Source organism: Drosophila takahashii, chromosome 3R, assembly GCF_030179915.1.
Source record: "Drosophila takahashii strain IR98-3 E-12201 chromosome 3R, DtakHiC1v2, whole genome shotgun sequence".
In the NCBI taxonomy this organism is placed as follows: Eukaryota; Metazoa; Arthropoda; class Insecta; order Diptera; family Drosophilidae; genus Drosophila; species Drosophila takahashii.
The window spans coordinates 9,537,278-9,560,976 of NC_091681.1; the positions used below are offsets into that span (position 1 = coordinate 9,537,278).

Below are 23,699 nucleotides of genomic sequence, written 5' to 3' on the forward strand. Positions count from 1 at the left end.
ATTGATTGAAGCTTTTCAAATTTATATAATATATATAAGTGGTTATTTACCCTTGCCCATTATTTGTGATTAACATTGATAGGAGATAATATTCATTACCAAAACGAATATACATTTATAGCTTCATCACGGAATTATAAGTCGATTTATTTGATGTATCATAACAAAAAACTTTGATAATTGATAATTATGCGATTTAAATCTGTATACGACTTCTCATGATTACCAAAGAGTTAATTAATTTGATAAATCTAGGCTAAATGCGCATTTTATTTTTTTTATTATCTCAAGTAGCTTCCCCAAAGTAATTAACTTGGAATATAACTAGGTGAACTACTTTATCATTCCGAAATCATTCTAGATTAGACTTTGGCTTGCCGAAGAGCACTTTATTTGCCCTAATAACTTTCTGTTTGTATTCTTGTGTTTTTATTTTCATATTTCGATCCACGCCACGCCAAAACCCCCACCCATAAATGCAATTTGTGTTATCAAACCAACCGCTTTACACCAAACCCCAATCACATCACACCCACAAACTCCCTCTTGTACATAAATCTGTGTGTGCCGTGCCACGCCCCCGAAAATTACTCAGCTATTGTTTGTCTAATTCCCGAAGATCCTCGGAAGACGAGGCCGACAACGAGTCCAACATAACCGTGGACAGCGGTGCCCGGGTGCAGGATCCCCATTCGGCCAATAGCTCGGTGAGCGGCGTGCCGGCCAGCCAGCCCCTTGGGGCAGCTGCTGCCCCTCCCGCCTCCGCCTCCGCCGTGCCCCCTCTGCCCCCCTCGGGCATCGACCTGGAGCACCTGGAGGAGCTGTCCAAGCAGTCGTGCTACGACTCGGGCATCGACATCCGCGAGCCCGTTCCCAACGTACAGCCGATACCAAAGAAAACCGTCTACAGCGACGCGGACATAGTCCTCAGCTCCGACTGGGTACCACCGAAAACCATTGTGCCGACGCACTTCAGCGAGTCTCCGCCGCGCAGCACCATCCTGGGCCAGAGCCTGGACGCCGGCACAGGAGGCGCAGGAGGAGCCCGCAAGAAGACCTCCAGCGTCAGCTTCAGCGTGGATGACGAGGCCGCCCAGCAGGCTCAGGCCCAGGCGGCTGCACTGGCGGCCACCGACAAGCAGGCGGACAAGAAGAACAAGGTAGTGTGTTGGGACTAGAGCCCTGCATGAATGGATTTAATGAATTATTTTAAATTTTTTGTTTTATAGGAATGAATTAATTAGAATTTTGAGTTTAATAGAATTGAATGAATGAATGAATGGCTTGAATTCCGAAATAATTCAAACGACAATTTCTTTTGAAGAAGAAAGGGCTATAATTTTGTGATAAAGTATGCATGCATTTTATTTTCTAAGCAGTTAACATTGATTTGTTAAAATTTTCCACTTTTTGTTCTCAAAAGAAAGTACAAACAAATTCTAGCAAATTCAAAAAATTCATAATAAATACATTCACTTCAAAATAATTTAGAAAAACATTCAATTTATTTCACATAGAATTGAATTAAACAAATCAGAAATTTCATGGCATACTATTGAATGATTGACTTGAAAAATTGAATGATTCACTTGGGATGTCGAAAAGGGAGTAAATCTCTTTAATTTAGTTAGGTACTGAAGATTCCATTTTAAAGAACTTTGAATTTTAAATTTCCTTTTACTCTTATATTTTGAGACATAGAACATATATAGGAATGCATTTGTACGCAGTTTTAAAATACCCTTTTAGTTTAGTATGGGATTCGGTTCTGAAAAGCATAACTTTTTAAGGTATTCAGCTGGGTAAAGGTGCCTCGTTTTAGTTACTTTTTCTAAGAAATACAACCAAAGATAAGATAAGACAAACTAGTTATTTATTTTCTGGTCAAGAATGACCAGTTATCCTGTTATATTTCGTTTTAATCCAAACATTTAATTAATTATATATTTATTTTAAACCCCTCTATCCCTCTAGATGCTGAAACGCCTCTCATACCCCTTGACCTGGGTGGAGGGATTGACCGGGGAGGGCGGAGCTGCGCAGCCCGGAGGCGTGGGCAGTGGTAGCCTGAACAAGTCGGGAGACACAGATTCGGCGCCCAACACGGGTGACTCCAATCAGAGTGTATTTTCGAAAGTATTCTCAAGGTGAGTCCATCCCGAACGCAATGAATTCACGCTTAGCGATCTCTGACTATAATTGGTATCAACAAATTTTGTTTATTTCGTTTCGAAAACTGAACAAAAACCGAAAAATCAAAATGCTTACCTTCGTTTTGTGCGGATCGGCTGCTTTGCTAAACATACATACTCCACTTATTCCGCTCATACCTTAACACTTCACAACCACACCACATGGCACAACACAACACGATACATAACACACAATATTTCACAAACTATATACACACACATGCATATAGCTCGCCCATTACTCTGGTGTCAGAGCTGGGCGGGAATCTATTTTCGAAAACACCGTCCGAGGACTCTGGTGGCTCACCTGTGCCGCCATTGACTCCGCACTCGACTCATTCCGAGGGTCATATGACCTATGGGTAAGGACGGATCTTGGATCAGCTGTCACCACTTTCTTGATGTGTTCTTGTTGCTCTTGTTGTTGCTAGTGATGTTGTAGTGTTGAATCGCAAAGAAGTACCTCAGTCCACCGAGCACATTCACCCATTTTTGGTTTCAAATAATTCATCAGCTTCATTTTTGAGTTCCAAGTGTAAATTTCGATCATCGTTCACATGTCGTTCTCCCTGTTCCAGCTTTAAATGATCTTTGCTAATTCTTTTGCTCTCTACCTCCCCAGACGTTCCTCAATCGGTACCTTTATACGTCCCCACTCATCGGAGGGCACTTCGTCCAGCACCAAGCTGAAGGAGGCCAAGCAGGCGCCCAAGCTGGACTATCGCTCCATGGTATCCATGGATGACAAGCCGGAACTCTTTATCAGTGTGGACAGTAAGAGGGATATTAACCGCGATCGATCAGAGGCTAATATTGTACTTTCCGCAGAACTCATCCCACGACCGGCCCGAGCCTGCCTTGACCCACCATTGTATCTGCGCCTGCGCATGGGCAAGCCCATCGGCAAGGCCATTCCGCTGCCAACCTCTGTCATGTCCTACGGCAAGAACAAGTTGCGCGCTGAGTATTGGTTCAGTGTGCCAAAGAATCGGTGAGTTCGAAGCCTTTTTCAATCTCGGAAGCGATTTATCGATGCAGTACATCCAGTATGTAACTGGAACACATATTAAGTTAATTGCAAAATGCTGCGAAATCGTATGCACCCTCACGGACAGTAATTATGCGCGAGCAGGCAATGCATGCAAGTTTGTCTGTTAGATAATATTAAAATTAATTTCTCGGAAACCGAAATTTCCCTAAAGCGATAAACCTTTAGCTGTAAATAGGTGCCTAATATTATTGCCTAACTTTAAAAACTAATAACATTTTTGGGCAAAAAATATATAGATTTTTGTGAGTTTATTTTATATTTATCTGTCTTTACATTTTAGCGTTGATGAGCTCTATCGCTTCATAAACACCTGGGTGAAACACCTGTACGGTGAGCTGGACGAAGAGCAGATCAAGGCGCGTGGCTTCGAGCTAATCCAGGAGGACACCGAGTGGACCAAGAGCGGCACCACAAAAGCCGGCATTGGAGGCGGCAGCCAGGATGGCGAGGAGATTAGCGACCTGACCCGCGAGTCCTGGGAGGTGAGTCCGAATCCATCCACGACCGCCCTGATTTGGGGCTCCCCATGCGCGACTATCTCTTTATCTATCTTTCCATATTGTTTAACTCTTTGCTCTGAGTTTTCTCCTCGAATTGTTCTATATTTTTCAACGAATCTCTCGAGCTCTTCCACGATATTTTTCAATTCTGAACCAAATCGAATATTACATTTGCTTCTTTAGGTTATGCCTCAGAAATCGATTTAACAATTACTAATTAATGAATTTTTTCGCCAAATTTTCTATACATACTTATATGATCGTAAATCTTGTTTACATTTTCTCCCCACGTGTATTGTACATGCGTTTTCTTGATCTTTTCTTGTTTTTCTTCTTCCTTTCGTGTCTTACAATTTGATTTGCGTTTATTTTCCAATCGAAATAATCCTAATATCGAATAAAATCGAACCAAAAACCAAAACTACAAACAATCACCATGAGTCTGTCAATTCGCCCCAATTTAATACTGAACCATATGATATTTAACCTCCTGCGACTACGACAGCTTATAAAGGCGCCGTTCGCCAAGACCTACAAGATCATTAAAACGGCATCGCATGCCGCATCGCATGACTTGGAAATGTTGGGCGGCGAGGTTAGGACCAAAAACCCTTTTATAAGAATTCTTCACCTAAACCTAACTGTGTTGTCCGCACCAAACTTAAACATAAAAAAAAAACCAAAAACACTTTTTGGAAATTGTGTGAAAATTTTGAATTTTTGCAAATTTGTATTTCGGTTTTTTGTTATTGTTTATTTTTAATAGTTTGTGCTCGCTGGTCTTTAGTTTTTGTTTCCGTAGTTTTAAATAACTGAACACTGTTGCACATTTTATTAGTTGTGTTTCTTCAACCCACCAAAAACAAAAAAATAAATTTTCTACAAAAATGTATGGCACCTTCTACAGCACTTGTTTGCGGCACTCGGCACTCAAGTCTTTCAGATATTTTCAGCACTTTTTTTCCACTTATCATTGGTTATTTATACATTCGGATCCCGATATCTACCGCATTGGTTCATCTGATTATCAAGCGAGCAGTTAAAATGCACTCCTTTGAAAAACCAACCACCTTTTGTTTAGATTGGCAAAGTTGAATTATTCCCATTTTCAATAAACATCTTAAATTCAAACATTTTCATTGCATTAAAAATTTAAGTCAAATTCTGGTTAACTAATTAAGACAAGGACAACAAAAAGAGGTGGTGAAGAACCAGCCAAAATTTCATACTTTAGACTCTAAAGTTTAAACAAGTGTTCAAATAACGAATCCCATCATATTATATATTGTCTGAGAACTTTTGAACCATGTATTCATTAAACAAAAAACCTTTCAAGACAAAGCTATAAAAAAGGAAGTACAAATATCTAATTCATCTTTTTAAAACGAGTTTACATACCTTTTCTGAACCGATTTCCATGACAAATATCTCATTTCCGATAACCTTTTTGTTTACTTCCATTGTAAGCCTAGAATGTATATAATTTAGCGATTCACTGAATATTTAGAAAAAAGGCCACTACATTATTTTTGCTCTTTATCGTCTCAAGAAACTCTTTTGGGGCTTCAATCACCCAAATACGAAGCAACCACAACGAATCATTTTGAGGCTTTATCATTACAGAAACATGGCCGTATTACCCAACCTAGCCTAACAGCCAACGTAACCCATTTACATGCGAAATATATACGACCACAGCTGAGAGCAGCCTTGCCGGCGATCGGCGTATATCACCTGGGAGCCGATCTAGAGCGGGCCCCTTGATATTCTGCCCCTTTCGAGCTAACCGCATTCTTCGTGTATCAACACAAAGCACCAAATTGATATGCTAATTAGCTGGGGTTCGACGGGGCTCTATTTCGCCATACTTAACATTTTAAAAGGCACCTGCTAGTGTGCAGACACATTTTAATTCATCAGCATTTTTACAACAATTAGCGCCTTTCGAGTATTTGTTTGCGCAATATTTACGGGCACGTTTTCACATTCCCGTAAGCGTGCCACCTCCAATTTTGGCATCACGATCGATGAGTAATTCGGTGGCTTTCAGGGACTGGGGCCAATGTTTGGGAAGGCACTGTTGCAAGCCCGCTTTGAGTTTCTCCTTATCGCCGAAATGGTCGATTTGCCTTCCTTATCAGCTACCAGAATAGCAATGCATCAGCAAATTGTTTCCTCATTAGCGTCGCATCAAAACATCTATAATCGTTAACAGAAAGCACAGAGCTATCAATAGATCTTGGCACTCAAGGGGTTATCGCTCAACAGATGGAATACCTATTAACAACTAAGGTTCGCTTCCGTTGCGGACTAAGTGTATAAAAACTTCCGCTGATACAAAATGCCCCCAAGCGGCCAAAGTGCCAAAAAAAAACATCCAAGAATGGCCACTCTCGATCACATCTCTGACGAAGATTTCTTTGTGTTTTGTATGGGTGAGCTTAAAGTGACAACAACTCAGAAAATGGCAAGCAATTGCGTAATACTTGAGCTTATCTTGAAATGGATTTGATGGATGAGCGTGGACGAAAATAAACCAGGATTGTGTATTATCTTAAAAAAGCAATATATTTTATTCGTCGAATTTTTTTGGCCTTTAACCTGATTTATTTTGAAATAAAATCTTCTTGTCTACTTTTAATTAAGAAAAAATTATTGTAACGAATGCAAGCAATTAAGATATCAGTAGTTATTTGAATCTGAGAAGAATCGATTAATTTGCGGCCTGCAAACATTTGAAATCTATTCGACATAACTTCATGAATGAAGCACAAATGTCTATGTTGGATTTGTATAACAGATGAGTTTCATGATCGTTATTTCCACGAACCGGTTGAGTTAGCTGTATTGCAGACTACTTGTGCCAAGATGAGCGCGTGCCTCGCATAAATCGTTTATTAAACTTGGTCGCTAGATGTTTCAATTAGAAATCGATTCAATTAAATCCTGTTCGAACACATGTCGCATCAGGGGAAGCTACACCTTACAGCCAACTACATTTAACTATATTCTAATTAAATCTAAATTAAATAAGTATTTAAAGCGCTCCACAGCGATTGTCATTTAGCCGGTTTCTGTTTTTTTTTGCTTTGTGAGTTGATTGGTGGGGTCTCATCACCGTCTATTTTTTTCGATTCTAAATCCGGTTCAGGTGAATAAAAATAGCAGAATAAAATAAAGAGAAAATGAAAACAAGTGATGCGCCTTACTTAAACGCTCAATTAGCGGAGGAAGATCGGACTACCGTGTGTTTCGGGGAGTGCAAATTTCTAAGCGGTAGTCCCCAAGTCACGCCCCCCAATTCCCAGGGGCCGCTGACGCCAGCCAAATCAACTTTGCCTCCAATTGCTAAACGCCTCTCGCCTATATACTATAAATAAACCAATAAACCATACATATGTTTGTAGGCCGGGTATTGTACTTGTACGATCAATTGGTTTCAATGAATTTTTGCGAACGAAGCTGGGAGGACAATTGGAATTGGATTGCTCAAAGGCCTCCTCGCATCTTCATCTCATCCCCACCCGAATCATCTTCTCAATTTGCATACCACTTTGCCAGCCTTTTTCCTCCCTATCTCCCGGGTTATCAAAAGAGCTCCCCCGCCACATTGTAAATGCACTTTTATATTAAATTGCGCACTTTATTATTGCAGTCCATAAACACTTGTAAAAAGGTTTTTTAGTATTCCTCCAGAATAATTTCATTTCTTACTCACATAACTTATGGGTCGGCGTGGGTGCGGCTTTGAATAATTAAGAAATGCTGAGGTGCTCGCAATGATCTTGTTTCAAAGTAAACTTTTGCTCGGGATAATATATTGAGAGACTCTTAAATGGTTTTATGTATCTCTGTTTTAAATGCCAGATCTTTTGGAATTCCAGCAGATGATCACAGTTATTTAACAATAATCTCAATATCTCATCGTAATGCATAATAATAATTTATCTTTGCTCTTTCAAACAGTATTTATTCATTCAAACATATGACAACCAGCATTAATTAAGTAATAATCGTAAATATCAATTAATACAAGCTTTTTCAACCAGTATTTATTTAATTTATCCAGTTTATTATGAATATAGAATAATAATAATTAATAGCGATTACAACTACTTTTTGTAAACTTTCACTTGATGAAGTAATAGATAGTAATGGTCATTATTGGATTAAAGTTGATAATAACGTTTGGTTACAAAGTCGCCTTTGCCTAAATTAGACATTTTTATATATTACAACGGGCTAATCTAGGTTTTCCTCGATTATAAATAAAACTATAAGTTACACAAAAAGGATCTTTAACCTGTTCACCATCTTGATTATTTCACAAATTACTTATTGTATCTGCGATGCGATCTAGAATTTTCCGTTTCGAACGGGGGTGTGTCGTAAAATCTTTGACAGGTGCATTCGGAAAATTTGTGCAACGGATTTGATTGCCTTTCAAGGAATGCATACAAATAAGTGTATGCACACATTTAGTAAGCCGCTAAAATGCTTCGTTTAAAAGCGGACAAAGCAAACAAATGGCAAGGCAATAAATGCATATAGGCGGTGTGCAATCGATTGATTAGCATGACAGTTAATATGTTTGCATAGCTGTAAAGCAAAGCGCAGGCAAACACCTGAAAAGCAATTACCGCGACGGGGGAAAGCGGGAAGCGGCTCTCAAAAAGAGCAGACTCAACCCATTGCATAACAAAGTTGAATAAAGAGTGGCTTTTCCAAAGAGGTTTTAATACAAATATTATATGAGTATGTCTACTAAGATATTATATAATTGTATATTACTAAAATATATAATTGTATAATTGTATACTAAACTATTATTTATATTTAACAAGCAGAAAACGTATTATTATTTAAATTTTAATAATAGCAATCTTGCCCTCTTTGTAGTAAATCCTGTGCATATTTATAGCCAGCCTAAAACAAACAAAAAAATTCTGGTGTTAATAATAATAATTTTTTTTAGCCAAGCCTCCTAATGCCCCGAAAAACCGCAAATTCTTTAGCACCCACATTTATGATGGTGTGGAACAGTCTTAAAAAAGAAAATTTACTACCCATTCATATCTGCATTCTTTGAAGACAAATTGTCATGTTTCGATCGGTTACTTCTAGTGAAACTACCTTAAGAATGTTAGGACTGAGCATCTTTGGCACCTCTGGTAGAAGAAAGCCTTTCCGATGAGGATGACTAGCCTAGTCGATCTATCCATGTCCGTCTGTCCGTTCGTATAACCGCTGAGATCTCGAAAACTTTAAAAGCTAGAAGGTTGGGATTAAGTGAGCATATTCTTGGAATTCCTGCGCAGCGCCAGTTTGTTTCATAGCGGTGCTACGCCTTAAACGACCTGAATTTACAACGCCCACATCTTTACAGATCTTAAAAAAGTGGAGATAATATTTTGTTTGGCTTTGTAATACCTACCAAAATGTTTTTTTAATCGAGCCACTCATTCAAAAGTTATGAACGAGCAATGCATTTTCCGATAAATGGAGCCACTTCTAGTGACTTCTTGCCTTGTTGCACATTTTTCTGAGATTTATGCTATGAAGCTGCCTTTTAGAAGGGCAAAAGAGTTGAAGAGTAAGAAACAGAGTCCTAAAATTTCTTTTAGTACTGGACCCCTTCAAACGATCAAATGATCAGCATTTCTAATGTAAGATCACCCTCCCCACCCACAGTCGCGTCCCGTTGGACCGATATATAGACTATAGTCCGTAGCTATGGCTACATATATCAGCAGAAAAGCAGCAACGTCGATGTCCGCGACCAGCTGAGCCACGTTTTGTTGCTGATGATATTGTTATTGTTTTTACTGGTGCTCGCGTTGTTGTTGATGTTGCTTTATTTGTTGCTGCTGCTGCTGCGCCGCCGACTGCGACTGCGACTGTGTCGACTGAGCCAGCGATTGCTGGGCTTTTAGTTTTCGCAACACTTCCAAGCCGCACAGTCGCCGTCGCGTTCCATTCTGATTATTCAAAAGTCGAATTCCCAACTTGTGGACCGTGTGTGATCGTGATCCAGAAGATAGAACTTGTCTTCCGAAAATGTGACTCTAGTTCGACCGCAAAACAGAGCAATATTTGATCAACTGCATTTGGGCAAACAGCTTCGGTTGCCTTTCGGGTTTTTCCGCAGCGCAGCGTGTCCAAAATTAGATACGGAGAAAAACAGAAGAAGCAAGAGTGCGAAGAAAGCGCCACGCTCTCTCGGTCTTCGGTTCTCAGTTCTCAGTTCTCGACAATCTACAATTCCGCGATTCTTCTGCGACCGCCGGCTGAAAACGCTGCCAAAATGAGCGCCAAAACAATGAAAATCTCGAAAATAGCCAAATACATCAAGAAAAGGGTAAATATTTATGAATCAACGGAAGCCAGAGAAATATTAGTCTTCTGCCAGCCGCGAGACATTTCTGCCCGGGGTGAAAGTCTTTGCAGAAAATAAAAATAGCAAAGCCAAAAGCGAAATCGAGAAACAAAAAACGAAAAACGAAGAAAATTGTGTTTCAAAATGCAGTCAGATTTGTAATCCGCGCGCGTCTTAGCCGAAAGCCAAAAAGTATTCAATGCCTCGGCCATAAACGGTGGCCGTACTGATCGAAAAAGTCCCCAATTGCCGTTGGATCGGATCCGTAAGGTCGGATCCGGCCGAAAATGTCCAGCCCCGACGATAATGATCGTGTAAATGCCTTTGCCACGAAGGTGGAATGTAAATGGGTGCCATAAGCCCACTATACTATACTATGCATACCAGATGATCTGGGCAATCCTTGTGTGTGCCCGTAATTTGTCTGAGAATTAAATGTGAATTGTTAGTGAAATTGTTCAAATTGCCCAGCAAATTGTTGGTCGCTAAGCAGTCGATTATATAAACTTATTCTGTGCGGTTGAGCGAGGATTTCTTGGCCAGCCAGTGACTAAAAACGAATCTAAATTTATCTGGAAACTTTTCCACTTTATATTCCGTTATCGCTAAATTTGAACAATCCGTGTTTACACCACGATTTCTTTTCCGACCTCGACAACCTCTCATATTTATGTGGAACTGAAAAACAGACGGAGATCTTCAACTCCACTTGAACACACATATAACGCGGTTATCAGTCGCTCTCGGATCTTTTATCTCCCACTCTCGATCTATTGGAGTGTTTCGATTTGAATGAATTTCATTTTTCGGAGAAATTTTGTTGGAAGTTTGCGGGTATAAGCGACGCGCAAGTACCCTGGAACTTTTTTAATCTGGGCTAGGCTAAGCGCTCTTCTCATCTGCATAAACGCATATTTTAAGACATTTTATGATCGGCTAGAAATTCCCAATTTCCTTAGCTCGAGACCCGTCCAGCCGGTCTAAAAAATACTCAAATATTTTCGGTTTCATTTCAATTTGCATTACAAGCTAGCTTTTTTAATTCGGCTATTATATCTTATACGCGGCACATTTGACATTTCTTTCACCTTTCGGCATTGTTTCGAGGGTCGGGGTGTCACCTCTTTTTAATTATCTTTGTTTTGACTGTAATTAAATTTAATTTAAAATGCATTGCCCAGGTCCGTCCCACAATTTCAATAGGACTTTTTATATATGAACCGTTTTTGCGATTGCTCAAAACCGAAATTCAACGCGACAATGGGTTCTGTTTGGGGAAAGAAACCAGCCAGTTGTGAAGAGCCATATAGCCGTATAAGCTTTTGTTTATATCTGGCTTGGATTTCCAATGGTTGACTGGCATTGTCCCGTTCGTAGCGTATTTAATTTCTCTGAGGAGTGGCTAACTAGAGGTTAAGAAACGGGACAAAAATAGACTGGGTTCTACGTAATGGTAGGTGTGATTTCGGTTAGATGAATAATACAAATTCGTTTTACAAGTAGAGATTATTCGATCTATTTCGCATAATTTTACTGTTTAATGGGATCAATGAAGATTCGAACTCAAAACGATTCTGTGGTTTGGATCGTTTATTAGCATTTAATGACCGAGAAATATTTAATTGCTGGCCTTTTCTTGTTCCCCTCACTTTTAAGCATAGTTGAGTGCTTCCACAGACTTTCAAGTTCCTGTTTCTGGTCCCGTGAGTCGGGATATTGAATTACCAGCATCTAGCTGCAATTGTTGCCTCATTATGAACATGTTTTTGGTAACACAATACCCACTACCTGGCGATTGTCGAGAGGGCGTTGCATGTACTCTTACCAACTAACATTTGACAAATGGCCACACATCGGGCCCACATAAACAAGCAAATCGAATCACACACATCTATGGCTTTGATGTAAAGATACCCGCAGACACGTGATTGTTTCATCATTGAGGTCGCCAAAAAATAACTGCGTGTAGTCAATTTCGTTGTATTAAAAAATTGGTAGCTCTACAAAAGAGGTCAAACAACTTGTTAACAAAGTTTTTGGGAGCGTGGAATGCCACAAATAAACATATTCAGACTTTCTTGATTAAAAGCAAATGAAAAGATTTAAATATGATTTTATAAAAAGCTCAGAAAATTCTTATATGGAACTTTCTTTTGACTGTGTGTAGATTTTAATATTGAATTCATACCCAGTTAAATGCGACCTGCAATCATTTATTAAGTCCCTCGACTTCTACTAAAAATTTCTTTCTACCACATTCCCATATTAACCGGTTAGGATTTAATTACGAGTATCTAAGACCCAGCTTCGGAATCATAGGCCATAAATCAGCCAGTTGTGGGTGATGCAAACTCAGTCTTCGGTACGATCATGTGATCGAAACCATCTGTGGACTCTGAAACAAGGGCAATTTGAAGAGTTATCCGTTTTTAACCGGTTCGCAGTCGATTGGTCTCTTTAAAAAATCATATGCATTCCTAAGTAGAGCAATGTTCGGAAAGGCGATTCCGGTTTCAGTACATTTTTAAGTACCCAACTCCAACGGTTTAAGGGGCTTGTTTACGCGATTTGAAAAAACATATTTTAACCGGTTTGCTGCGTAACTAATTAGAATACGGATTGCATGTGGTGTAGTGTGTCTCATGTTGTTTTCATTTTTGTGTTCAACTGACCTGCTGATGTGATTGCCGCTTTTAACACGCCCACAAATCCGTTTAGTTATGGTCATCGTCTCGGCCACTTGTCCTCCTCTTCCTCCGGTTTCTGTAAGGCGTTTTATACAGTCAAACCTCGGAATATAAAACTTAAAAAACCTTTTCTATTTATCCAAATGGGCAATCTATATTAATTTATCCAGATAGATTTGGATATTTTTTATAAGAATGTGAAATAAAATATTTTTCTTATCATGTCCAAAATATGCAACTCGTTCATCCGAGCCACAGAGTTTAATTTATATACGCAAAACCTGTTGGTAAAAAGACGCATTTAACCAAAAAATGTGGTTAAAACCTTGGCCAAAACGCAGATGCAGCGGTTGAACAAGTAAACAAACCAAAACAAAGAGAAATAAAAAACATATTCGCACGTGAGTGCCAAAAAAAGCAACAAAAGACAATGCTTTAATTTCTAGCTTAGCAATTTGCAATCGCCAATAAATTATCGCACAAAAATAAAAATTACGTATACGCAACTTCCAGTTGGAATGCTCCCAGAAACATGTTGCAGCAACATGTGTGTTAATGTTAACTTCACGCCTAACAGAGCTGCTATCGAAAATGTAGGTGGCGTGTTAGCAGAGACCAGTTTTTATTGCTGAGGCTCCAATGAGAATCCAATAAGTTTCAGTCGGTAGAGCAACTTGTTTGAAAACACACAGAGCTGCAACGAAATGAAGCTTTTACTGTGAAAGAATAGAAGAAAAAATACACAAAAAAAACATCTGTGGAAAACCCGTGGAAAAGTAAACTAATTTAAGTGTTCTTAGTAGAAAACCAAGTGTTTACGTGTAACGAAGAAAGGCTGAAAGGCGGTATTGGAAAAGCGGAGAGAGGAAGGCGTGGAGCGTGATAAAAGCGGTGGCGACAACAGAAACGCAAATAGCGGAGAAAAAAGCTGAAGCCAAATCTCGTGGGTCACAAGACCATTCAGAAACACAAGAAAGAGAGTGAGAGAGAGAGAGGCGAAATGTGGAGCGCCAGAGCTTTCGCACAGTGCTAGCCGAAAAAGTGGGACACCCCCAAGCAGGAGCTTTCGCAGCTGCTACCGCTGCCTTTCCATTGACCACCGCTGTTAACCATCAGCAACATGTGGTTTGCCATTTCCATCTTTGCCATTTTGGCCGTTTGCGGGCTGGCCGGTCGCAGGTGGGGTCGCTACCTCTACCTGCACTACGGCCGCCACCTGCTGCCCCGCTCCCTCCTGACGGTCAAGAACCGCGCGCCCACGCCCCCCCTCTCGCCCACCAAAGATGACCAAAGTCTGGAGGCGCTGCTCGACGAAAGCGGCGAAATGCACGAAACGGTGAGTGCCGATCGTAACGGGACCGCCAGAAGGGCCTGTATACCATAGGATAGACCATCCATTGGATACATAAGTAAATAATTGATTGTTCAGAGAAACTGCAAAAAAAAGTTATGTTTATTCATTATATGAAATTGGAATTAAAATCAAAATTAAAATATTAAATCAAAAGTTCAAAGAAACTAAAAAAAAGTTATTTTCATTCATTATTCTGAAATTGGAAATAAAATCAATATTAAAATACATACTACTTAGTGAGTACCGGTCGTAATGGTACCGCCAGAAAGATGAATAGTCAACCTATCACTGTAAACGGCTTATGCAGAGAAACAGAAAAAAATTGTTTTTATTTATTCATTATTATGTAACTTAGACTGAAATTCCTAAATATTTTGTAAAAGGTATTTACTCATCACAAAGTTTCAGTTGAATTGCTCGTAGAGAGATTTTTGCGTTTTTGAGGAATTTAAAATGGATTAAATTAAATAATGCGCATATTAAGTGAAAATGTTGAACTATTTTATACAGTTTACGTCAGGTAAAACAAGTTAAGCGTGTATTAAAGTGCTACAAAAAAAATAATTTAAATGTTTGTTTTTATGTACGAAAGTTCTAGTTTACAGATACTCAGTATGTTAATCCAATATAATTTGCATAACCCTATGTAATGAATGTCTTAAATCGCAGATTATTACACGGCCACCTTCTTAACTTTGTTGCCCAGTGCGGATAATAATTAGTGTCAAGAATATAAGGGTTACGACTATTATAAGAGCTATTATCGCACACGTTTCTCCTATTACAAACCACTTTGGATGCGCGAATGAACGCCAAGTTAATTGCTCGAACTGATTTGCAACTATTATGGCATCATAATTAGACACAAATGTGGCCGAGGGTTCGGCATCTCGAAACGAACCCCATTTGTCAACCTGTCAGGTGTCTCGAACTTTGGTGTTTGCCCAGGGTCATTGATCTTTCCGGAGGAGTCTCCTCCATAGATGCTTTGCACTCACCTGGCACCCCAGAAAAGTCGGATGATTCCCCAGAGTGATTTGCTAGTTGCTATTTAGCTTTGACAAATACTCGACTTGTTTGGTCCGACGGTGTGACCTCACAACACATGATAACTAACCTAAGTTATTCTGTGAAACGTACTTAATATTTACTTGGATATATAAGCAACCGAGTGGAGAGGAAAAGCTGGGATGTAATGACCAAACGGCTTGCAAAATGACAAATTGCGCACCACACTGCTTCGCTTGGCTTTTTAATGCATTTTTTAGCAAAAACAAGTGAAGTAGAAGTAGAAAATAGCAAGTGCTGATAAGTTGATTCAAGCATGAAGAGAAAAAAAGTTGAAATAAAACGGGGGAAGGAAAGACAAGCGATAAGCAGTGCAGAAAAAACAGAAATAACAAAACAAGCTCCGGTTGTAATTAGGTTATCGGAGTTTAGAATTTCCTTAGGGAATTGGATATGTATGTGCCATTCCCACAAGTATGCATATTCATATATGTTGGTATGAACATATAATAATAATGGTTCCACGTTGAAATACGTTGAAATACATCTGTGCTTTATTATTATTACATACTAACGTCTGGGAAATTAATTGATCATGAATAGTGAAAATGCTAATTAGCACGTCTTCATGGTTTTATTTAACTGCTTAACAATTTTCTTTGGGGCGAAAGAATATATTGTTTTTATGGGTCTATATGAGCACTAATAAGGAAGTACTAAAGATCCTCTGTTTAGAGTGTGTTGTGATATTGATTGGTTAATAGTTCTGTTTTAGGATTATAAATTGACTTACTAAATAGTAATAATAACTTGGGTATTAGGCTTTGTTCGTAGAATGCTGCATAATTCCGATTATTCGCACCTTTCCCAGGCCAGGCCTCTCACACACCCTAATTACCACCCAACCCTCTACAATCACCATCCATTTAAGAATTCCTAAACAACGTATGCTTTTGCATACCTATTACCTTTTTGCCATGTCTGCTGTTCTTTGTTTTAGCCACTTTGTTTTGCTGGCTCTTTCGCGGCTATCAGGTCTCAATACTTGTTTGCCCGGTAAGCTCTTTTGCGCTGGCTCCTCTTTTCTTTTTGCCTTTGGCTTCTTTTTGTTTTGAGGCCGGTTCTTTGGTTTCGACTGCCTGCCATAAACTTTTAACTTTTCGGGCCCAGAGAAACCAGTTGATGCATAACCGTTGCGGAACATGTTCGCTGCCGTTCCTCAAGCCAAAGTACGTGTCCTCTATAAGTCTACAGTTCTTTAAATGGTTCTGTGGCTGTATATTAAAAAATAAAAAAAGAGCTAAAATAAAGTGAAGTCTTAAGCTTCTATCGTGTCAAAATAGTCACTTCCAGATATTTACGTTCTTGAAACGATTAAAATAATGAGCTCACACCATGTCTTTAAGACCATCGTCCCATCACAAGGACAGTCTAATATCATAGTCTCGCCTTCACCAAAAGCGATGGCCCCGTCAGATTCGTCGGAAATCAATTTCAAAGCTGCTGCCAGTCAATTATAATGAACTCTAAATTAAACATTAAAAATAGATAGCTAGTAATAGGGCTGTGCTATCTTATCTGCATCGGAGAGAAAACGAAAACAAATTGCAAATCTTGTTGTGCAAATATTTCTGGTCAACTGAAATTCAAGCCTTGTGTCGTGACTGAATTCGAGGGGGAAACTCCCCTGGGAATTATTTTCTTCCCTGTCCGATTGTGTTTACGACTCCTGACAAAACAAGAGGTCGTAAACATTAATTGCTGGTATATGGCGCCTATATAGATCTTATCCGGAGTGCTACTGATTTTGAGATGTAAGCAAAGTGGCCTGCAATGATTTCTGGCAAACATCGTAAAGATAGCAAGTTTTTAGTTGTTTAATTTATGTGCATTAAAATGGAACACCAGACTAACGCACTTATCGGTCCAATGTCGGTTAGCTTATCTTACTCTTCTTAGCAACGACGTGATTATACTATAATTAAATTATTAAAAATAACATTTTACAAGGCTTAGTTGATTTTCTTTAATTACAATTCCAAGAATATGGTATTTGTGTTCTCCCCCAGGCAGTTTTGTTCAAAGCACTTTTCAGATAAGCCACGCGATATTGTTGCATTTGAGAGTTTGAAATGAGAGAGCCATTTGTCACCGTATATTATATTTAATACAATTTATTGTATTCTCTGTTGCCCGATCTCAAAGCCAGATACTCGATATAAGCCCTCTCTCCGTGGATATAATATATGCGACTCTCTTTTCCGCCGAGCAAACTCACGACTTGAGCTGAGTTAATTTGAGCGAGCGGCAAATAAATATATTTTCGCTGGCGGCCAATAAAAACGGTTGGTCTGAACCCGCTGGCAGTTGGCTTTTAAACGCGCTACGCCAAAGTCGGTCAAGTCGGCGGAGTTAATCGCCCGCAGCATCTCTGCTATACAAACGCAGCTAGACGAACCCATTTTCCTGCAGAGCAACGGACGATAAAGATTCTGATTCGATCAACAATTGTGCCGAGCACGTGCCCGAGTGGCGTATACTTGATATTGCGCATACGCCACCTGCGTCGCCGTGAGTCGAGGGACTCTAGAGCCTCTGTGATCCCAAGAAGCTCAAGCCAATTGATTGAAAGTGACAACAAGCCCGGTGACAAAAACTACATGAAGATGTGCGAATTGATTGTCAGTCATGGACTCGACCGCGAGGTAAAAACATCATTAGTGCGGGCACGAACACATGATTCATGTGATTTCCCAGCTGTTCAATATGGGTTTTCATTAGTTTCGAAAGGTTTATATGGCTGCCAACTCTGCGCTCGGGCTCCACTGAGCTCGTGTTTTGAAGTGCTCGGCAAATGTATAAACCTATATGCGATATGTGTACCAACCAGACTGTCATTGACGTTTGACTTTGGCTCTCTCCCGTCGAATGTCCCGCTCTGATCTGCGATTTACAGCTGACCCTCGTTGAGGTGCGTTGGAAATCGTTCTATTTCGGTGTCTGTGAAATTGCGTTCTGTTTTTAATTGCGGTGGGCCTCGGAAAATTGCAGTCACGCCTCACTTGCGGGACTCTTTTGTCCCCATCGGTCTGTCGCAAAAATTGAATAAAATTGGCAATGTCTGGCGATCGAAATGAGTTTCCGATCTGTTTCACTGACCCAAATTGAGCCTCGCCGAAAGCAACACACTCGCATTCAGATCTCGCGACGACCTTCCATGCAGCTCAGCTATCTGCGACTATCTGACTCTATCGCAGATCTTATATCAGACTAATTGCAGGCGAGGTCGTCTGTCGCAGTTGAGATTGCTCGGGGAGTTCTTTGGTAATTGGTTTGAAGCCTAGTATATCGGCACTCGATGCGAATCAAAGTCAAGGCACAGTACTCCTATAGCGCCACTCAGGGGTTCTTCAACTCGAGTGTATAGCCCAAAGCTAATCAATCACCCGCGAGGATCGAGATTTAATCAGGCCCCCTACTGCGACTCCGAAATGCGAATACGACCTGCTGCATATTTTCCAAATTACTTTCGTGATATAAGCGCTGTAGTATTCGGCGAGTGGGTTTTGTTTTTGGGCCTTATCAAGACTTGCTAATGGTTGAATCACGGCCATCAAAAGCGGAGAGTCGGACGAGAGATTGCCTTGACTTTAAGATGGTTTCGGAAATGTGAATGATCTCACGTCTGAATAGAGCACAGGTGTTGGCTACTTACCGATGCGGGGGTGCTGTCTCCCTCCACAGGCAGCACTAGATGTATGCAAAACTTATGAAAACACCTATATCAAATGAGAAACAGAGTTTATTTTGGTAATTCGTACGAAGACAATTAGCACAATCATTGACGTCACTAGCGAAATGTTCACACGCTGTCAGTGTCGAAATTGTCACACCCAGCGACAATACTGAAAACAGTGTGTAGTAGCTAAAACAAAGTTCGAGTTCGGTGGGACTGCTCGCAAGAATTAGTCAGAGCGGCTAAGTGAATTTCACATGAAGGTGTAGCTTTGCTGCTATCAATCGATGGTAACATAAACAGCTTTGGCGATCAGAAACTGAGATTCCTGGCAGATTAGATTGTATTGAAATTAAACTCGCTCGTCACAAACACCCAGTTCTTGGGGTGGTAATGCTTAGTTCCTCGAAGAAACCTGAATCAATCGGTTGTCCGTCATGGGATTGCACGAAAAGCTGGTGAAGTTTCACCATCATCACAAGCGGTGTCCTCGTCAGCGAAGTTTTTCGGTAAGATTGGGATGATCTAGATAGTTGCCGACATTTCGAATTATGTGGCCTACATAATTGGACTTACCTTAATTATTTTCACTGAACTCTGCTCTCAATACATCACGGCATTCCTAAAAAATAGTTCATATTGTCATTTTGGAGTAGATAGAAAAATAAAAAAAATGGTTTTGTTGGTATATTAAATCCAATAAAATATACCAATGAAGACGCTTTATACCAAAATTAAAGAATACTGTGGAAAGTAGATTTCATTAATAAGAAAATGAGTTCCATTTAAGATTTAATTTTTAGAATTGGATTTCTGTCAGTAAAATCGTGAACATTTTGGGATTTTTAACTTTCGCGTTGACTTTCACTCATGGAAAGTTAGAAATGTTCTGTGTCATTTAAGGAATACAGCCTATAAAATGGTGTTTCACTAGCAGGCGTTGCCATTGCCTTCATCGGGTTTCATCCAGCGGCTCGTTGATCAGTTTCATTTCGTTGCCAGTCAGTGTTTTATTTCGTTCCTTAGGAGTACAGAGCTCCCCAAAGTAAAAATTCGTAATTTTCAACCCAACCGGGTTTCATTCCGTGTTTCGTCGTTCGCTTCTTTTCGTTGGTCGGTAGCCCGTATCCCCCCAATCCCTGAAAGTGAGTTCTGTAGTCCGTCGGGGAGCGTGGTTTTCCGCTAAATTGATCGTGAATCGGTTGCCGGAATGAGTGGCCACCAGTGCAGCCTGGGCAAGCTGGCCCAGCGGGGCGCCAGCCTGCAGATGCGCGGCTTCTACCACACGCGGAGCAGGCCGTATGTGGTCCAGAGCTTGGGCCAGTTGAACCGGTCGAACCAGTGGTCACACGACCACTTCGAGCGCAGCCGGGTGCGCAAGATCGTGGGGGTGAAGAAGACGCTGGTCAACCAGATGCAGGGCATGGCCCCCAGCCTGGGGCCCTCGAAGGTGGCGCCCTACAAGATCTACGGCAGGACGCGGCTCTTCTCCTCCTCGAGCAACCTGAACGGTCGTTCGCAGCAGCAGCTGGAGGAGGACGAGGCGGAGCAGGAGTACTCCGACCAGGAGGACCTGCCGCCCCACACCACGGCCTCGTTGTCGGCCACCCAGAGGCGGTACAACCAGGCGGCGGGATTCGGCAAGGGCATGGCCATGCAGGCGGCCAGGGACATCAGCCAGTCCATCCAGGAGGAGCTGATGGTGGTGGACGCCGATACGCGGGACATGCTCAACTGCGATCCGGGTCGCCAGGCGGTGCGCGACTACCGCGAGCAGCTGGCCCAGCGGCCCAAGAATCCCCTCGATCCCATGCAGGGCTGGAAGCATCCGCGGCCCCTCAAGTACCTCTCAAGTACCAACCTGCCGGTTAGCAGCGGCAGCGCATCGGGGTCAGGGGGTCAGCCCGAGGAGCTGGAGGATCGCCAGGTGAGGCCACGCCGCCGCCAGATGGTCGTGAGCCACGCCAAGGCTCCTCCTTCGCTGGCGCAGCTCGAGATGCCCACCTCCAGTGCGAGGGAGAAGTTCTCGGAGCAGCGCAGCGAGCTGCGTCCGCAGACCAGTTGGCACCGGCCCAAGCCGGTCGTCGAGGAGAAGCCCGAGGATCTGCTGATGGACGTGTCCCTGGTGCGGGCAGTGCGCCCGGACATCACGGTGGCCAGGGGCCTCCAGCAGGAGGGCGAGAAGGCCGCCGATCCAGAGTCGTGGTATGAGCAGCCCAAGGCGGAGCGCGAGTTCCTCAAGAAGGCCTTCCTCGGCGGCGCCAGGAGTCGCCGGAGGGCGGGGCAGCCCGAGTCGGCCGACAATGCGGCCCAGATAAGCGCCTCCCAGCAGGTGATCAACCAGAAGTACGCCGGCTTCCGCAGGTCATCGCGCGGAAATCAGAAGCAGATGGTTCGCCAGATTGTGGAGTCGGTCAACCCGACGCCTCAGCTCAATCCGCATCCGCGGGCCGCGTCGGAGCCCCGGGAGACGCGCAGGAGGCGTGGCGTCGCCAGGCAGGGCGTCGAGCGACAGGCCGCGCCCAAGTTCTTCGCGGGAAGAACTGCCGGGGAGCGGGACGAGGAGGAAGGTGGGGAGGACAAGTCCAACTGGCCGTCGGCCAACCACCCGTTGCTTCAGATGCACTCGCGGAGCGACTCTCGCCTAGAAACGGACAGCAAGGGGCGTGGGAGCAGGAATGCCATGGGCGAACAGCGGGGGCCCAAGAAGCCGGTGGTCACTGAACCATCCGTGGAGCACAACGACATCGGGATGCCACCAGGATACAGAAAGGAGTCGGCCGTGCAGCGCCTGGGAAGTGTTTCCTCCAAGCACAACAGCCGTGCCTTCAACAGCTACTAATATTGAGCTTCCGCTCCACCTGAAAGAGTCCTCCTCCATTCCAATCCGCGTCCATACTTCTCCCAGCCCGGAAATTTACGCATCGAGTTGTCAAAATCCTTAGAAGTCAACCAAATTGAAGCATGACAGTCTCTTTGGCCAAAGTGTAGTAGTTTCATCGTAGAACCAAGTAACTTGAATAAAATCGATTACAGTTGTGTAAATTAGCTGCAGCGAATATATTTTCATGGATTTTTGTAATCATGTTTTTAGGTTTTTCGATCCAGTTTTGGGGATGGAAAGGTACCTAATACCTTTGGTTAAGAAACTCGGGGAAATTTCACCCAGCATCTTTCAGCATTGTAAAATAAACATCTTTGAGCCGTCCCAAGTGTTTTTCTTTCACCTCCGTTCACTCAGCTAGTGCCGATGCCAAGCGAGCCCTTTTCATTTGTAGTACAGTTTATAACCAAGACAAGAGTCACCCAAAGTCAGCAGACACAGTAAACTAGCACTGCACACCAAATGATATACTTTATATAACCCAACAACCTATGCAAAGCACCAAAGTTGAAAAGCCAAAACCCAAAATCCCTCCCCAAAATAAAACAGCATAAACTACTTTAAGTATCTTTTGGAAATGTAACTTAAGTTTGATTCGAAATTGATATTCTTGCTTTTGACTTATCGATTAGATTATGTTTAGTAGTTATCCACCCGAATATTGTGTATTGTGCTAATAGTTGCCTTCTCCCCTCAATCGTCCTTCAGGTGCTGTCAATGAGCACAGATGAATACCGCAAGACGTCACTCTTCGCCACTGGTTCCTTCGACCTGGACTTCCCCATACCAGACCTGATTGGCAAGACAGAAATCCTCACAGAGGAGCATCGGTAAGTTGTCACTTTCAGGGGATTTTACCCTTTCAAATGCAATTCTATAACCTACCTTTATCTCGAGCTGCTCTGGAAGGGAATTCTTTCTCAAAACCCTTGCGAGAATCTTAGCTAATAAACACTTTTTTTAATTTATAGCGAGAAGCTCTGCTCACATCTGCCAGCTAGAGCCGAGGGATACTCCTGGTCCCTGATCTTCAGCACATCGCAACATGGTTTCGCACTCAACTCCCTGTACCGCAAGATGGCGCGTCTCGAGAGTCCAGTTCTGATTGTCATCGAGGATACCGAGCACAATGTACGTTTACTAGACATAATATTTAAGATAATAGATCTACAAATCAGTATAAGGGAAGTTCACTAGCCTTGTGATAAATGATAGAGTCCTTCATGAGTGTACTTGAATTGACAAACATGCAGGACTTTAATAAATAATAATATTTTCATATTTGCGAAAGAATATATGCATTTTGATAGCTATAACAGTAGTATCACTTTTATAAGGCTAGTGAACTCCCTGCATTCGAGAGAGATATATGTATAAAGGGCTGCGATGTTACTGATTGCCACTTAATTCTGTTCGTGCTTAAAACGTAATAACCAGTCTGTTTTTGATTGTTTAGAATGAAATGCTAATTGGACAAATTCTTTTTTATTATCTGTTTAATAAACACATTAACAACATTTTTGATTTAAGACGAGTGAAGTAAAGATAAGAGTAATTAGAAATTTTAAAAAAACTTCACAAAAAGAAATGCAGCACTTTGAGATGAAAACAAATTCTTGATGCAATTTAAATTCCAAAACCTACTACAAATTGATTGAATACAATAAATGTTTTTTTCAGGTATTTGGTGCCCTGACCTCCTGCTCGCTGCACGTGTCGGATCACTTTTACGGCACTGGCGAGTCCCTGCTCTACAAGTTTAACCCCAGCTTCAAGGTGTTCCATTGGACTGGCGAGAATATGTACTTCATCAAGGGCAACATGGAGAGCCTTTCGATTGGCGCTGGAGAGTGAGTTCAGGAGCCTTAAAAACATCCTTCGATTGCTAAAGCGTGCTTTAATTTTCTTTCA

At 41.7% G+C, this 23,699-nt stretch overlaps 2 protein-coding genes and 1 long non-coding RNA gene across 17 annotated transcripts in view; 2 read left to right on the plus strand and 1 right to left on the minus strand.

Annotated features, from left to right (window-relative positions):
• mtd (TLD domain-containing protein mustard) overlaps window positions 1-23,699 on the plus strand; it is a 74,545-nt gene that overhangs the window by 45,820 nt on the left and 5,026 nt on the right. For 6 of the 15 annotated variants that reach the window (XM_044394696.2, XM_017154430.3, XM_017154432.3 and 3 more), the window contains 8 exons: window positions 620-1,160; window positions 1,975-2,147; window positions 2,815-2,966; window positions 3,021-3,183; window positions 3,524-3,725; window positions 22,497-22,618; window positions 22,760-22,919; window positions 23,469-23,638. In XM_044394696.2, coding sequence (XP_044250631.1) covers window positions 620-1,160; window positions 1,975-2,147; window positions 2,815-2,966; window positions 3,021-3,183; window positions 3,524-3,725; window positions 22,497-22,618; window positions 22,760-22,919; window positions 23,469-23,638 — 1,683 coding nt within the window. Of the gene's footprint in view, window positions 1-595; window positions 1,161-1,974; window positions 2,152-2,814; window positions 2,967-3,020; window positions 3,184-3,523; window positions 3,726-9,702; window positions 10,102-13,481; window positions 14,143-17,628; window positions 17,874-22,496; window positions 22,619-22,759; window positions 22,920-23,468; window positions 23,639-23,699 lie in introns of those variants that run through there. The other 9 variants (XM_017154428.3, XM_017154431.3, XM_017154434.3 and 6 more) reach the window with 5 other exon arrangements.
• Window positions 4,730-5,405, minus strand: LOC138913251 (uncharacterized). The gene is made up of 3 exons (XR_011418897.1): window positions 5,266-5,405; window positions 5,142-5,211; window positions 4,730-5,085 (listed from the first exon to the last, which is right to left on the minus strand). It is a non-coding gene; the product is annotated as an uncharacterized lncRNA (long non-coding RNA).
• LOC108066085 (uncharacterized) lies at window positions 19,875-21,963 on the plus strand. The gene has a single exon (XM_017154446.3). It carries the CDS (start codon window positions 20,115-20,117, stop codon window positions 21,744-21,746), a length of 1,632 nt encoding a protein of 543 aa, XP_017009935.2. The 5' UTR covers window positions 19,875-20,114; the 3' UTR covers window positions 21,747-21,963.

What these genes read in the sequence shown, in the direction of transcription:
- LOC108066085 (XM_017154446.3), top strand. Translation starts at nt 20,115, where the DNA reads ATGAGTGGCCACCAGTGCAGCCTGGGCAAGCTGGCCCAGCGGGGCGCC.